This window comes from Mustela lutreola, chromosome 2 (genome assembly GCF_030435805.1).
Source record: "Mustela lutreola isolate mMusLut2 chromosome 2, mMusLut2.pri, whole genome shotgun sequence".
Classification (NCBI taxonomy): Eukaryota; Metazoa; Chordata; class Mammalia; order Carnivora; family Mustelidae; genus Mustela; species Mustela lutreola.
In genome coordinates this window covers 176,670,539-176,684,270 of record NC_081291.1, presented here as the reverse complement: position 1 = coordinate 176,684,270, position 13,732 = coordinate 176,670,539, and the positions used below count along the sequence as shown (strand labels likewise).

The 13,732-nt window shown below is 34.6% G+C and overlaps 1 protein-coding gene across 3 annotated transcripts in view; it reads left to right on the top strand.

The window, feature by feature from the left end:
- Positions 1-13,732, top strand: part of TBC1D23 (TBC1 domain family member 23) — a 58,513-nt gene that overhangs the window by 24,415 nt on the left and 20,366 nt on the right. For all 3 annotated transcript variants that reach the window (XM_059164355.1, XM_059164354.1, XM_059164356.1), the window contains 7 exons: positions 3,864-3,987; positions 7,074-7,198; positions 7,290-7,336; positions 8,138-8,241; positions 9,567-9,689; positions 11,022-11,114; positions 13,307-13,477. In XM_059164355.1, the coding sequence (XP_059020338.1) occupies positions 3,864-3,987; positions 7,074-7,198; positions 7,290-7,336; positions 8,138-8,241; positions 9,567-9,689; positions 11,022-11,114; positions 13,307-13,477 (787 nt within the window). The remainder of the gene's footprint in view (positions 1-3,863; positions 3,988-7,073; positions 7,199-7,289; positions 7,337-8,137; positions 8,242-9,566; positions 9,690-11,021; positions 11,115-13,306; positions 13,478-13,732) is intronic.

Genomic DNA, 13,732 nt, shown 5'->3' with positions numbered 1-13,732 from the left:
GCCAATTTTTTGGTAATATCCCTATTTTAATTTCTTTCCTTATAAAATAAAAATAACATTATAATGGCAACATGGAAAGTAAAAATTTTGGAGTGCTTCCTTAAGTGAGGTGCTGCCATTACAGCTTAGAATGTAATCTTAGATAAGCAGGTATTAAACAAGTGATTAGAAGTATGCTGAGTATTAGGAAGATGAAATATAGAATGCTATGGGAATTTTTTTTTCCAGTGGGAGGGGCAGAGGGAGAGAGAGAATCTCCACACTGGGCGTGGAGCCTGACACAGGGCTTGATCTCAACAACCCTGAGAACATGACAGGAGACGAAATCAAGAGTTGGACATTTAACCGACTTAACCACCACCCAGGTGCCTCTAGAATGCTATGGGAATATTTAATAGGAGTGACCTAATTTGCCCTGGAGGTCAGAGATGGCCTTCTTGGGCAAGTGACACTTAGGCTGTAGTTGTTTAGATGGTTGTAGTAGTGTTGGTGTGGGGGGAAGGTAGGGAGGGTGGGGAGGGAATACAGGGGCTGCACTCATGAGGCCAGAAAGAATTCTTGTAGTTCCTAGTGCTATGGCTCAGGTAGTCAGGAATTCACAGCCAAAAGGAACTTTTGATCAGTGGTTTGGCTGCACAGTGAACCTTGGATGCACATTGGAATCATTGAAGGGGCTCTGAAAAATCCTGATGCTTGTTTTTTATACCTGATTATCAAATCTCTGAGGAGGGCACCCAAGCATCATTGTTTTCTCAGCGCTTCTCAACTGACTGCAAAATGTAACCAAAGTAGAGATCTACCATTCTGGAGCTTGGTAGTTAAATAACTACTATTTTTTATTGCTTTCTGTGATATGCATTATACTAAATGCAAGTGCTTTGTGTGTTTTCTCATTTAAACAATGGCCACTAAAGGGTGGGTATCCTGATTTACAACTACAAAAACTGAGGCAAAGAAAGAGATTAAAGACCTACACAGGATTACACTTCTGGTATATGTTTGAGCCAAGATTTGAACCTAAATTTGGATGAACTCCTGTGCTTTAACTAACACAGTTATTCACCCTGATTGCTTGTTAGAATCAACTGAAGAATTTTTTCTTTAATAGTTTAATATATTACATACATATAAAATGCATCTATTTAGTGTGTACAATACATTGGTTTTTAGTATAGTCACAGAGTTGTGCCACCCTAACCACAATCATTTTTAGAACATTTTCATCACTCCAGGAAGGAACCTCATTCCTTTTAGTAGTCAGCTCTCCATTTTCTTCCAATACTCTTATCTGTAGGCAACCACCAATCTTTCTGTCTTTGTGGATTTATACCACATTTTACCACATGTACCACATTTTATTTAGTTATTTTGTTTATTTACATACTTTATTTACAACAGTGAATGGACATTTGGATTATTTTTACTTTTTGGCTCTTATGAATATGCTGTTGTGAATATTTGTGTACAGGATTTTGTGTGGACGCATAATTCATTTCTCTAGGGTATGTACTGAGAAGTGGAATTGCTGAATTATATGGTGATTTTATGTTTTACCTTTTGAGGAATTGCCAGCCTTTTCCACAACTGTATCATTTTACGTTCCCATCAGTAGTGAATGAAGATCCCAGTTTTTCCTCATCCCTGTCAACATGTAAAAAAAATTATTGTACCTAAACTAATGAGTGCGAATTGGTATCTCTTTATGGTTTTGCTTTGCATTGCCCTGATAGTCAATGATGTTAAGCACCTTTCATGCGCTTATTGGCAGTTTGTATATCTTCTTTGGGGAAATGTCTGTTTAGCCAAAGAACTTTGAAAACATGTGGGTCCTTGAAGTTTTAACTGTGAACAGACGAAATAGAGCCCAGGCATGTTTTTTAAAAACTCCCCAGGTGTTCTAATGTACAGCAGGGTAAAGAACCTCTGGGCTACCTTGAAGCCATAGTCCTTCATGTAAGAAAATAGTCCCAGAGATGCCAAGAGACAGGCCTACTACAGTCATGGTAGAGCTGAACCTGGAATTCATATTTGTGAGTCATGCTAAGTCTCTCAATTGCTTATATTTTAGCTTATATTTTACCACCATTCAGTGTAACAAAGCTAGTGATAGCAAGGGACATGATGTTCCAACTTTTTCTCTAGGGGATATTGGTGGTGATAGGTAGTAATATTGGGGGAGATGGATTTACATTGAACCATGTAATACACTGTCTTGTTAGGTTCCTCCAGTTACTTTCTGTTGAGTTTCAACTGTAATATAGCACTCCAGCTAGGGTTAGCATTAATGCCCCTGGATAGAACACAGCCCCACAAAATGCTGCTAGAAGAACTCCACTGTAATATATCTTCTTATTACAGATTCAGTCTAACTTGTGTAGAATCCTGTCAAGCACAGTGCTTTGCAGTAACAATACACAGCTATTAAATGAATAGATGCTGTTGCAATGGCTGCCTCCCTGAGAGGTCCTGCTAGAGGCACAAACTGGCAGTTGTTTCTACATTTTTATGTCCTTACACAACTGTTTCTGTGTTTTGCCTTAGCAGTCAATTGCCTTGCATTTATAGAATGGGGAGAGTATTCAGACAAAGGAGGGGGAAATCTTGCCAGTTTGAATTCAGTTCTGTCTCTGGGCATCTGAATTAATAACCTAGGGCTTTCTCTAACAAAACTTCTCTGTCATTTACAGTATCAAAAAATGATAGATAGAAGTTCATTCCAAATCCTGGCATTCTTCTAAGATCTTGGTTTTATTGAAATTATTTTTCAATATTCCCACTTAAATAGCATTTGACAGGATTCTTTATCAGAATGCTTTTATGTCAAAACTGTGACCTTCATTTCATTAGCTTTTTCACATGATGGCATTTACTTTATTTCAATTTCTTTACAATTCAGGTTTTTTTTTTTAGAGACTGTACCCATACCAAAATGCCACTTGCTGAGATACCAAATTATGTATAGTGAAGAGTAGTATGGCATGGTAGTTTAACGCAGTTTCTGTGTTGTCTTAGCTGACTTCTTAACTATGTGACCTTGGGTAAGCTCCTTACCCACAACTAAGCCTCAGTTTTCTCATCTGTAAAATGAGGGAAAAACTTGTAACTATTTCATAGGGTTGCTTTGTAAGGATAAAATCAGATAACTTTGTAGAATGCCTGTTACAGTGTCTGGCACATGGTATTTTCTCAATAAATACTGACTTTTATTGAGATGGCCTGTAGTTTGAGTTGCTTACATTTTTATTGATTCATTAGGAAGGGAAGAAGGAGAGAAGTAGTACACTTGCTCCGTTAAGTGTTTTGTACCTCTTGGAGTTCATTATGATCACTAGTACCCAGGCCACTTCAACAACTTCTAATGCTCTGGTCCAGTATTTTGTTCATCTGTGGTCATTTCCCACTTTTGCCTTTGTTAAAGGCCATCCCTACATTGAGTATGTTAACTGTGGAGCTAACCTGAAGCCTTTATAGGAGTTTCCTCTTACTTGGTAGGGAAGAAGAGGGCTGGACTAATTTGGAACTCTACAGATATCCTTTTGGGATCCAGAACTTATCGGAATAACTTAAATGGTCCTGCTGTTTTTTAGTGGTCCCCGCAGTTCTTCCATTTGAGTGCTACCTGGGCTTACCTGGAGAGAGTCTCCCTTGAGTTGGCTGTAGACTTGCTATTTCTACAAATTTTCTGTCAAGTCAAGTATATTAGGTGTTCTGAACCTGATTGTATCAGATAGACTTGTTATGAATGCTGTGATGGTCAGGTGTTTTGGGGGTGAGGGGAGGAGGTGGGTATTGCAGGAGGACTGGTTACTAATATGACATTTCTGACCCATTAATCTGAACATCTTGCTTCTCTTCTCTTTTAGGGATTGTTCTCTGAAGGGAAGACCATTTCATCTTTTCCGATTACTCATCCAGTACCATGAGCCTGAACTTTGTTCTTTTCTTGATACAAAGAAAATTACTCCAGACTCCTATGCACTCAACTGGGTAATAAAGTGAAAGTAGGAACACTTAATGAAAAATAGCTTTCTATTAAACTATAGTTAGGTTTTTTTCTTTTCCCAAGGAGGAGAAAGAAAAGTACTAAATTACAGACCTTTGCTACTTAAACCAAAGGAGTAAAATTTTTGGCACTTCAAAAATTTCTTTTTTAGCTCTTAACTGTGTTCAGAGTGTTTAAAATGAAGTTTAACCTTTTGTTGTTTTATATACATCTCACATATATTACATATGTATGTGCTATATACAGTGTGAATAGATGAATGCAATATGTGCAAATATATGCATGGAATATATGTAAATATGTGATATGTATCAGTTTACTTTAAAACTTTGTGTGATTAAATTTTTGATGCTGTGTATAAGAATTGATATCTAATCATAAGGAAAATGTCTTAAGATTATCAAATGATCAGTATAAAAATATAAAGTACGTCTCAGCTCTGTTATTCTTTGTTTTATTTTTAGTGGGAAGTTTTTTAATTCTAGGTCAGTGTTTTTCAGACCTTTTGGTGTCAGGACCTCTTATACTCAATATCTATTGAGGATCCATAGTTTATATGGATTATGTTGGTTAGAAATTAAAACTAAGAAATTTAAAATATTAATTCATTTAGAAATAGTGGTAAATCTATTACATATTAACATAAATGGCCTGTTTTTCTAATGCTAAATAACTGTATTTTCCAAAAGAAAATTAGTGAGAATGGTGGCATTATTTATATTTTTGTGAATCTCAGTATCTGGCTAGATCACAGGTAGGTAGATTCTCATATCTGCTTCTTTATTCATTCTGGGATGATACTACAGTTGGTGTAACCTCTGGAAAAGTATTGTTATTTGTGAGAGAATGAGTATGAAAAAGGCAATTAAAGTTTATGATTATTATGAAAATAGTTTTGACCTCATGGACTCCCCTGTAAATACTCTTGGGGACTTCTAGGACTCCTTAGACTATGCTTTGTGAAACTCTCTTCTAGATTAACTTGATCATTTTTCTAAAACAGTGATTGGGTGCTAGAAGAATGTATAATGTATATTCAAAAATTAAACATATTCCTTGATCATGTCTTAACCTAACTTTTCTTCAGAAAGGATTTCTTTCTGCCACTTACTGTGTGATTTAAGACACTTAGCCTCTGAGCCTCAATTTCTTTATCTGTAAAATGGGAATAATAATAATACCTCTGAGCCTCAATTTCTTTATCTGTAAAATGGGAATAATAATAATGGGAATTATAATAATAATAAGTAAATCAAGAAATGGTACTTTGAGAATTCTAACTGGTTTCAATCTAGCATATTAAAACTCAGACTACAGCAGCCCACTCTTTAGTTCTTAGCCAGTCTTGTCGCTTTGAGTTAAAATAATAAAATACCTGTAAAATTATGATTTCTCTGAGATACATGTATTGCCTTTCAATGTACTTATTTGTGTTGAAGTAAAAAACTATTTCTTTTTTTTTTTTTTTTAAAGATTTTATTTATTTACTTGACAGAGAGAAATCACAAGTAGATGGAGAGGCAGGCAGAGAGAGAGAGAGAGGGAAGCAGGCTCCCTGCTGAGCAGAGAGCCTGATGCGGGCCTCGATCCCAGGACCCTGAGATCATGACCTGAGCCGAAGGCAGCGGCTTAACCCACTGAGCCACCCAGGCGCCCAAAAAACTATTTCTTTTGAGCATTCTGATATCTGTAACAGAGGTCTCTCCTGTCACTTCTGCCATTTCTGTTGTCAGATTTCTAAGTTAGTCCTCAGAGCTGGTAGCAGATTTTTAACGAAGTACTGAAATAGCTGTTCTGTCTTCAGTGTGTGCACTAAATAGTTTGTTTTTGTTACTAGTATCATGTTTATGGAACGGAGTCCTTTTTTTTTTTTTTTAAATCATGAGGTGAAACTGTCAAAACTAATTCCTAAATCTCATTGAGAACCTGTAACTGTGAGCAGTGCAGGGACAGCTCTAGTTTGCCTACATGAGTTTAACAGTAATCATATACTGTGATTCTGTTCGTATTTATATCTTTGGTATTTGTAATAGTAATCTTATTTATAATAGTAATTTTTAAAAGAACAAAAAACATTAGTATCATTATATACTTTGAAAACTTTGTGGTCAAGTATAATGGCAGTTAGCTGGCTGTGGAATATCAGGTCATTTTTCTAGTGCAAATACCACCACTTGCCACCTCCATGAGCTTGGGAAGGTTATTTAATACCAGTCTATTTCTTCACCTATAAACTGGGGATAAAAATAGCAACTTTGAAGACCCGTTATGAGACTATTTAAAATAAGTGATAGCTAATAAAGGATATGTGACAGTAGGTTATTACTGAAATATGCACTAATGTTTATGTTCCCATTAGCCATTAAAAATGTTTTGAATTTAAACCTCTAGATGGAACTGTTCCTGTATGTAATGAAAATCGAACTTTAAAAATATCACTGAGTTTATGCAATTTAAAACACAGGCTTTAGAGAAACTTAAACAACTCTTTTATTTGAAATAGAAAACCAGAGAGCTCCTGAAACATTGATACAAATTTGTCTCACCTATTTCAAATGATGGACAAGTAAGCTTTGGCAGCAATTCACCATTATATTGTTATTAAAACTTTTCTCTGTGTTCTTAAAACCATGTTTGATCCTTACAGTTACCTTATACGTTAAGTATAGTAATAATTGTGCTAGTTACTCTTATAGTTCTAGTTATGTTAGTTATTATGCTATGGCAGATAGGTCCTAGTTACTTTAGTTACTCTAGGTTAATTATCTCTCTCTTCCCAACAATGGTAGAAGAAAGGTAGCAGTAGTCCTTTTTTTTTTTTTTAAAAGAAGTAGAAATGGAAGTTTTAGAGGTTAAGTAAAGTGCCTTAATTCACACAGCTAGTAAGTGGCTTCATTGTGCCTTGAATCCACATATTCTATCTTTGCATTATATACAGTAAAATTAAGCTACACATTATGTCTCAGGTGCAGATAATTTGATATAATGTTACTTACACATATGCTTTCATACTTTGAAAAGAACAGGTCATTTCCAGTGGTTTATGTCTCATTTCATTTCCTGATTACAGCTTGGAAGCCTTTTTGCATGTTACTGTTCCATTGAAGTCACTCAGGCAATATGGGATGGATATCTACAACAAGCAGATCCATTTTTTATTTATTTCTTAATGTTAATAATCCTTGTTAATGCAAAGTAAGTATGCTGTTGCTTAGATTTTTCTCCTTTGTATTCTCAAGGTGCTCTGTTAATATTTAACTCAAATTCATTTGTTTTTCTTTTACAGAGAAGTTATTTTAGCACAGGAGTCAGACAGCAAAGAAGAAGTTATCCGTAAGCATCACTTACTGTAGAGAAAATATTTCAAATCACTTTATTTTCTAAAACTCAGGTTCATCTTTAAAAGATTAGTCTACAGAACTCTGAGGTTTCATTCAACTCATACACACTGTAGGTGCAAACCTTAAGGACTATTTTCCTTCAATTTTGCCATCCTCTTTCATTTCTTCCATGTTTTTTCACTCTTTCAGTTCCCTTTCATATACTGGTATTTTGGTTTCATTGTTCATTTTCAGATGCCCTCCTCTCTTTCCCTTCTTCCCCTCTTTCTTTCTTAATTTACCTTTGAGTACTCAGATTTCACAATTATTTCCATTGTGGAAATTTGATTCTTTTTGGTTCTCCCTATTCTAGCACTCACACAGATTAAGTTACTTCCTCTCTATGTTGCTGCCACTTTGTACTATTTGTATTACAGTGTTTATCTTCCTACATTATAACAACTTATTATTACACAAGACAGAGTTCCTTAGTCAGGAACTATTTCTTAGTCCTTTTTTATTTCCAGGGGCTGTGGCACTTAGTATGTGTTAAATAACAATACTGCCATCCAGGCTAATGAATTTGATTTGATTACTTGAACCTATCTTTCATTAACAGCAGAATTGCATTAACAGTTTAGCTCTTTTGGGAACTCTGGTTCTCCTCAAACAGTTTTAAAGGCATCACTGTTAAGATTCCATTTATGTAGTTTTTATTATGTTGAAAATACTCTAGCTTTGATATGTAAATAATGTTCATGATTGTAGTAATCACAATGTTTTAAATATTCTCATATCTATAATCCTTTTTCAGAGTTCTTGGAAAACACTCCATCCAGTTTGAATCTAGAAGATATAGAAGATCTTTTCTCTCTGGCTCAGTATTATTGCAGTAAAACACCAGCGTCTTTTAGGAAGGTAGAAAATGAAATTACCAGCTTCAGTATTTCATACTTAGTACATTGTTTTATTGTTTGTGTTGTGTCCACTTCACTTAAAATCCTCTAGCTTGTCACTCTTTTCTTTCTTTTTATGTATTGCAGTTTTATGTGATTTTTCACTGTAAATACTCTTCCTACTAGAGGAACAGAAAAATTTAGAAAGATAGTATAACAATATGCTGGCAATTATTTAATTTTTTCTTTGATTATTATTTTTGATCATGAGAAAATTGAGGTAGTTCTTATTAGTGCTTTCTTGACTTAAAAAATTTCCAAAATTTGATGGAGGATGTATATTTATGCCTCCTTTATCTGGAGTTCAGCTTTGTGCAGTTTTAATGATGCAGAGCTGTCTCGTGAACAAAAGGGGTAACTTAGCTGCATAGAGACTTAGAACCTTTCTCAAGTGCTTTAAAGTGACGGGACACCCAGTTTAGAAACATGATGGTGTGAGTTCCTAGAAAGTAAAACTCCAAGAAGCAAAAGCTAATAGTGGAGGAGGCACAGAAGTACCATTTATAAAGTAAATGGGTATGTTTTACTTCAGGTGCCTATGAGAGCATTATTGTCTTTTATTTATTTTTTTAAGGCATTCAGTGATAATGATTACTAGTTGGTGGTCATGTCACTGAAACATCAAGATGAAGTTAAATTATGTTCAGTGTGATGTTTCAGAAAGCAGACAAGAGAAATCTTTTAAAAACATTTCCCCTGAAACTAATTAAAAAAGAGGTTCATTTCTAGGGATAATTTCAGCTGTTTTAATAATTGCCTTATGTAGACCACCTCAGTTCCTAACAATGTCAGGCAAGTCAGATGATAGGGTAGTGGTTAGGATGCTGGATGAAAAAGAAGTCTTACTCCTTTTCAGACTTAAGAGGAACAGCTTTTATTCTTCAGACATAATAAATAATATACACTCACAATTGCTAGTTAAATCAGGCTGTAGATTAGTGTATTATATAATTTTTGCCTTTTATTATGTTAAAGTATGGAAAGTCATAACCATTTTTTAAAAAATTCAGTGTTTACAGTTCATATTATAGAAAATAGCTATGTAGAATGTTTTATTTTTTCATAGTCTTTTATTTTGTGTGAACTGTGACAGGGACTTTGTATATAGCCTTGTAGCCTTTGCATCAATATTTGAGATGATACAATGCTAAGTTTTAAAAGTCACATGACTCAGGAGTGCTAAACGTATTTATTTTACCTTTCATTATGGTTTATTAAGAATATTTTTTGGAAGAAAGATTAATTTTGTTTTTCTTTGTGATATTTTAAACATTTCTCTTCAAACAGGATAATCACCATCTATTTGGTAGTACTCTGTTGGGAATTAAGGATGATGATGCAGATCTGAGTCAGGCTCTTTGTCTGGCCATCTCCGTGTCAGAGATCCTTCAAGCAAATCAGCTTCAAGGGGTAAATAAAACCCATAGTTTGTCAGAGGAATGCCCCTTTTAAATGCAAGGAACCAGCATTTTCACCCTGTTTGTGGCTTCCCACAAAAATAATTTACTGAAACCATGTAGCTGTTTTGCTTTTTTGAATGATGAATGTGTTTAATCTGTGTGCTCATTTTAAAACTGCCGGCTTGTGTGTTATTTTAGTTGTCAGTTACGATTCTGGGCACTCTTTGGCAATTTACAATTTTCGTATTTTAACAAAGCAGCTGAGTACTGTATAAAGTACTTAAAAAGGTGAATTTAGCATATAATGGTTAAATTCTTGTAATTATACAGCTAATTGAACTAGATGGTCTAATGCCATAGAGCATATAACAAAGGAAAATTGAGAATATACCATAATTTTCTGTCTGCTACTATCTTCATAAAAATCTCATGAGCCAGTTTTTTCAGTATATGTTCTTTATTACTAGTAGTGCAACAGTTAACCATGGGCTGTTTTTGTGTATTTTTGAGATGGAGGGAGGAAGAAGGGACATGGAAGGGCAGGCATTTTATAATACATCTTTTTAAAAACAAACATTTATATGTTTTTCCTATTAGAACTAGTATTTTTGTTTTTAAAGGTTATATTTATTTGAGAGAGAGAGTGAGTGAGTACGAGTGGGGAAGGGACAGAGGGAGAAGCAAATTCCCTGCTGAGCAGGGAGCCTGATGTGGGGCCCAATTCCAGGACCCCAAAATCATGACCTGAGCCAAAGGCAGACGCTTAACTGACTGAGCCATCCAGGTACCTCGTATTAGAACTAGTATTAAAAACAAATGAAAACCTATAATCCAGTTTAAAGATCCTTCTGTGAGTTTCTTCAGGTCATACTGGCATTGCAGCATTGCAGAACTTCCTCTTATCCCCAAGATGTTTAGTTCTTACATGAATTGAATTGCTGCCAACTTGTGGATTTATTTGCAGAAATAGTAATTGTATCTAGATCTTTGTTTATAACTATGTAGTTTTTAAATATATATGTGACATGATACACATTAAAATGTTAAATTCTGATACAGTTTTATAGCTCAAACTGACATTCTTCTGCTACATATTTTAAGACTTCCTAGTCAAGAACAGTATATATAAAGTGTTTTAACTGTTGAAAATGAATATAGTCATTTAAGATCTTGAGGTTATTCTGTTGCATCGCTTCTAACTGGGTCCTAATTCTGTGAGATCTGTTTGTTTTTTTCTTTTTTTAAACCTGTTTCCTCTCCTTTGGCTAATTGTAACATTATATTGTGTAAAATGTGACCCTCATGGTAAATTTCAGTATGTCAAATGTCGTTTTCCTCCTAGGAAGGAGTCCGGTTCTTTGTCGTGGATTGCCGTCCTGCAGAACAGTATAATGCTGGGCACTTATCAACTGCTTTCCACTTAGATTCAGATCTGGTTAGTATAAATGCTAGTTAAAATTTTTTATGGAGTAAGAGAATAAATAGGTTTTTTATTCTTTAGTTCATGAATAAATATACATGTACCAGATTGGGGACATTTTCTTTCTGCTTGAAGAGGGGTCTCTGCCTTTATAACAAAAGTACTGTTTTCAGGTTTCCTTTTTACCAGGTCACTCTGGGTATGAGAAAGGGTAGATGCAAGCAGTTAACTGTGGCTTGCTGTTGCCTACCATTGTTATGTCAGTAAATTCTGAACTTCTTACTGTGAGTCGTCTGATGTAGCACTTAGCATAGCGCCTTGCATCTAGTAAGTACTCTATAAATATAAGCTCTTACTATAATTGGGTTATTGTTTTAAAACTTTTTATTATAAGCCTTTTTCTCATTATGAATATTTACGCATATAATAAACTAATATTTAATGAGTAGTATCTGGCCTATCAGTGCTCACTTGTTAAAATTGCTTTTCAAGGGTCACTTTAATTAAAAGAGTAGATGAAATAAATATTAAATATTGTCAGAAATACTTAAGAGAGAGATAGACATCACTTAAACCGTTCTGGGTTATAAGAGCCGCAGGGATGGAGAAGACCGAAAGAGGTGTAACCCTTTTTGCTAACTGTGTGTTCTGCCCTTCTTCCCATCTCATCTGAAAAAGGTGACAATGATGGGTTTAGGTGGTGTTGAAAGGAAACTTAATGGAAAAGAGAGGTGGAACAACTCAGACAATTTTGAGTGCTTTAAGTAAGGAAGGTGATCAAGCTTGGTTTGCATCCTGAAAGTGAACCCTGAGCCTTTCTCATCCTTGATTTGTCTAGGAGGAGTTAGATGGTCCTTCATTTATGCTTTTTTAAAATTTTGCTCAAGTGATGCATGAATATTCGATTTTTTTCTTCAAAAACTCAAAAGAATATCTCTAGAGTTAATTATTACTGGCTTGTTTAATCTTCCAGGCCTTTTAATATGTATTTATATATTTCTTGTTTACATTTTTTTCATTTGATGTTTCACTTAACAGTTCACTTGCTTTTTCAGCAGACTATTTCTTAGAGATCTTTCCATTTAAGTAAGTTCTTTTAATATCCCCACATTTTAAAGTAAGCTCTATGCCCAACATGGGGCTCAAACTCAAGACCGCACGATCAAGTTACACACAATGACTGAGCCAGACAGGCAATGACTGTATAGTGAACCACAGTACAAATATACCGTCATTTATTGCCCAGTCGATATGTATTTGGGTTATTTTCAGTTTTCTTGTAGTAAACAATGCTGTAGTTAGATACTTATATATGTTTTGTGAACATATATGTGTGCAAATATTTCTGTAAAATAGGCTTCCAAAAGTAGAACCATTGGTTTGAAGGGTGTAGTAAAATATTAATGCTTTATCATCCTTTTAAGAGACTGAACCAGCTTACACTTTACAGCTGTAGTGAGAATGTTCCATGCTGTTGTATTATAGAACATTACCAATTATATTTTACTTTACAAGAATGGCACGTAAAAAACAGTGGTAATTATAAGTGATGTTGAGCATCTTTTTATAAGTGTACTGTTTATTTGTATTTTGCTTTACAAATTGCTTTTCTTTGGTTTGTCCATTTTTCTGTTGGATTTTCACTGTGCTTTTTATATAGCCCTATTATAAGAGTTTTAACAGATTTTTATGGTTATTGTTACATTTATTTCCTTGAGGAAAAGAGATTAATATTTTTCATCCTCTTGTCTCTAGAACTTAGAGTAGCTGATAAAAATGGTTTCTATTTCTGATTATCTTCTAAGAAATACATCATTCGCCATATAAGTGGAAACTAAAAAATATATCTTATTTTAATGTATTGTTTTTAGTTATGGACCCTTCCACTCACTGTTAAACTTTTCTTGTTATCATACCTAATGACACCATAGCTTGTTTAAGAAACAACAAAACCATTTTTTCTTAGAATATTTTCTTTGCATGTTTAGTCTTTCTGTGAATCTTCAACTTTTGTTCTAGTGTATTATAGGTACCTTTATATACATTTCTTTTCTCTTATCCCAGCATTTTTATTTATAAGAGCCTTTATTCCTTTGTTTTTCTGGTAGCTATTTAAAAATTTTTTTTTCCTGGAAGAATATTTCAAATTTGGAAATGTTTGTCCAATACCATTTTGCCACATTTTTAGTTTTTAAAAAATTGTCTAGATGCTCCAGAATCCATCTGAGTTTGCACAGTCGGTAAAATCTTTGCTGGAAGCACAGAAGCAGTCCATCGAGTCCGGCTCCATTGCTGGTGGGGAGCACCTCTGTTTTATGGGCAGTGGTAGAGAGGAAGAAGACATGTATATGAACATGGTCCTGGCACACTTTTTACAGGTATGCTGACAAATTTTTTCAGTTTTGTTTGGTTATTGCTATTGCTATCACCTTTAAGAAGTTGTTATGGGTAATTTTGTACTGTTCTCTGCATTGTCAAATTTTTACGTAGTTTTTCTTTACAGCTTATAGGTTTTGTGTCTTGCATGTCTTCTTATATGCTTGTGTGATTTATTTTTTGTGTTAAGATGTTGAATCATAGGGGCGGCTGGGTGGCTCAGTGGGTTGAAGCCTCTGCCTTCGGCTCAGGTCAAG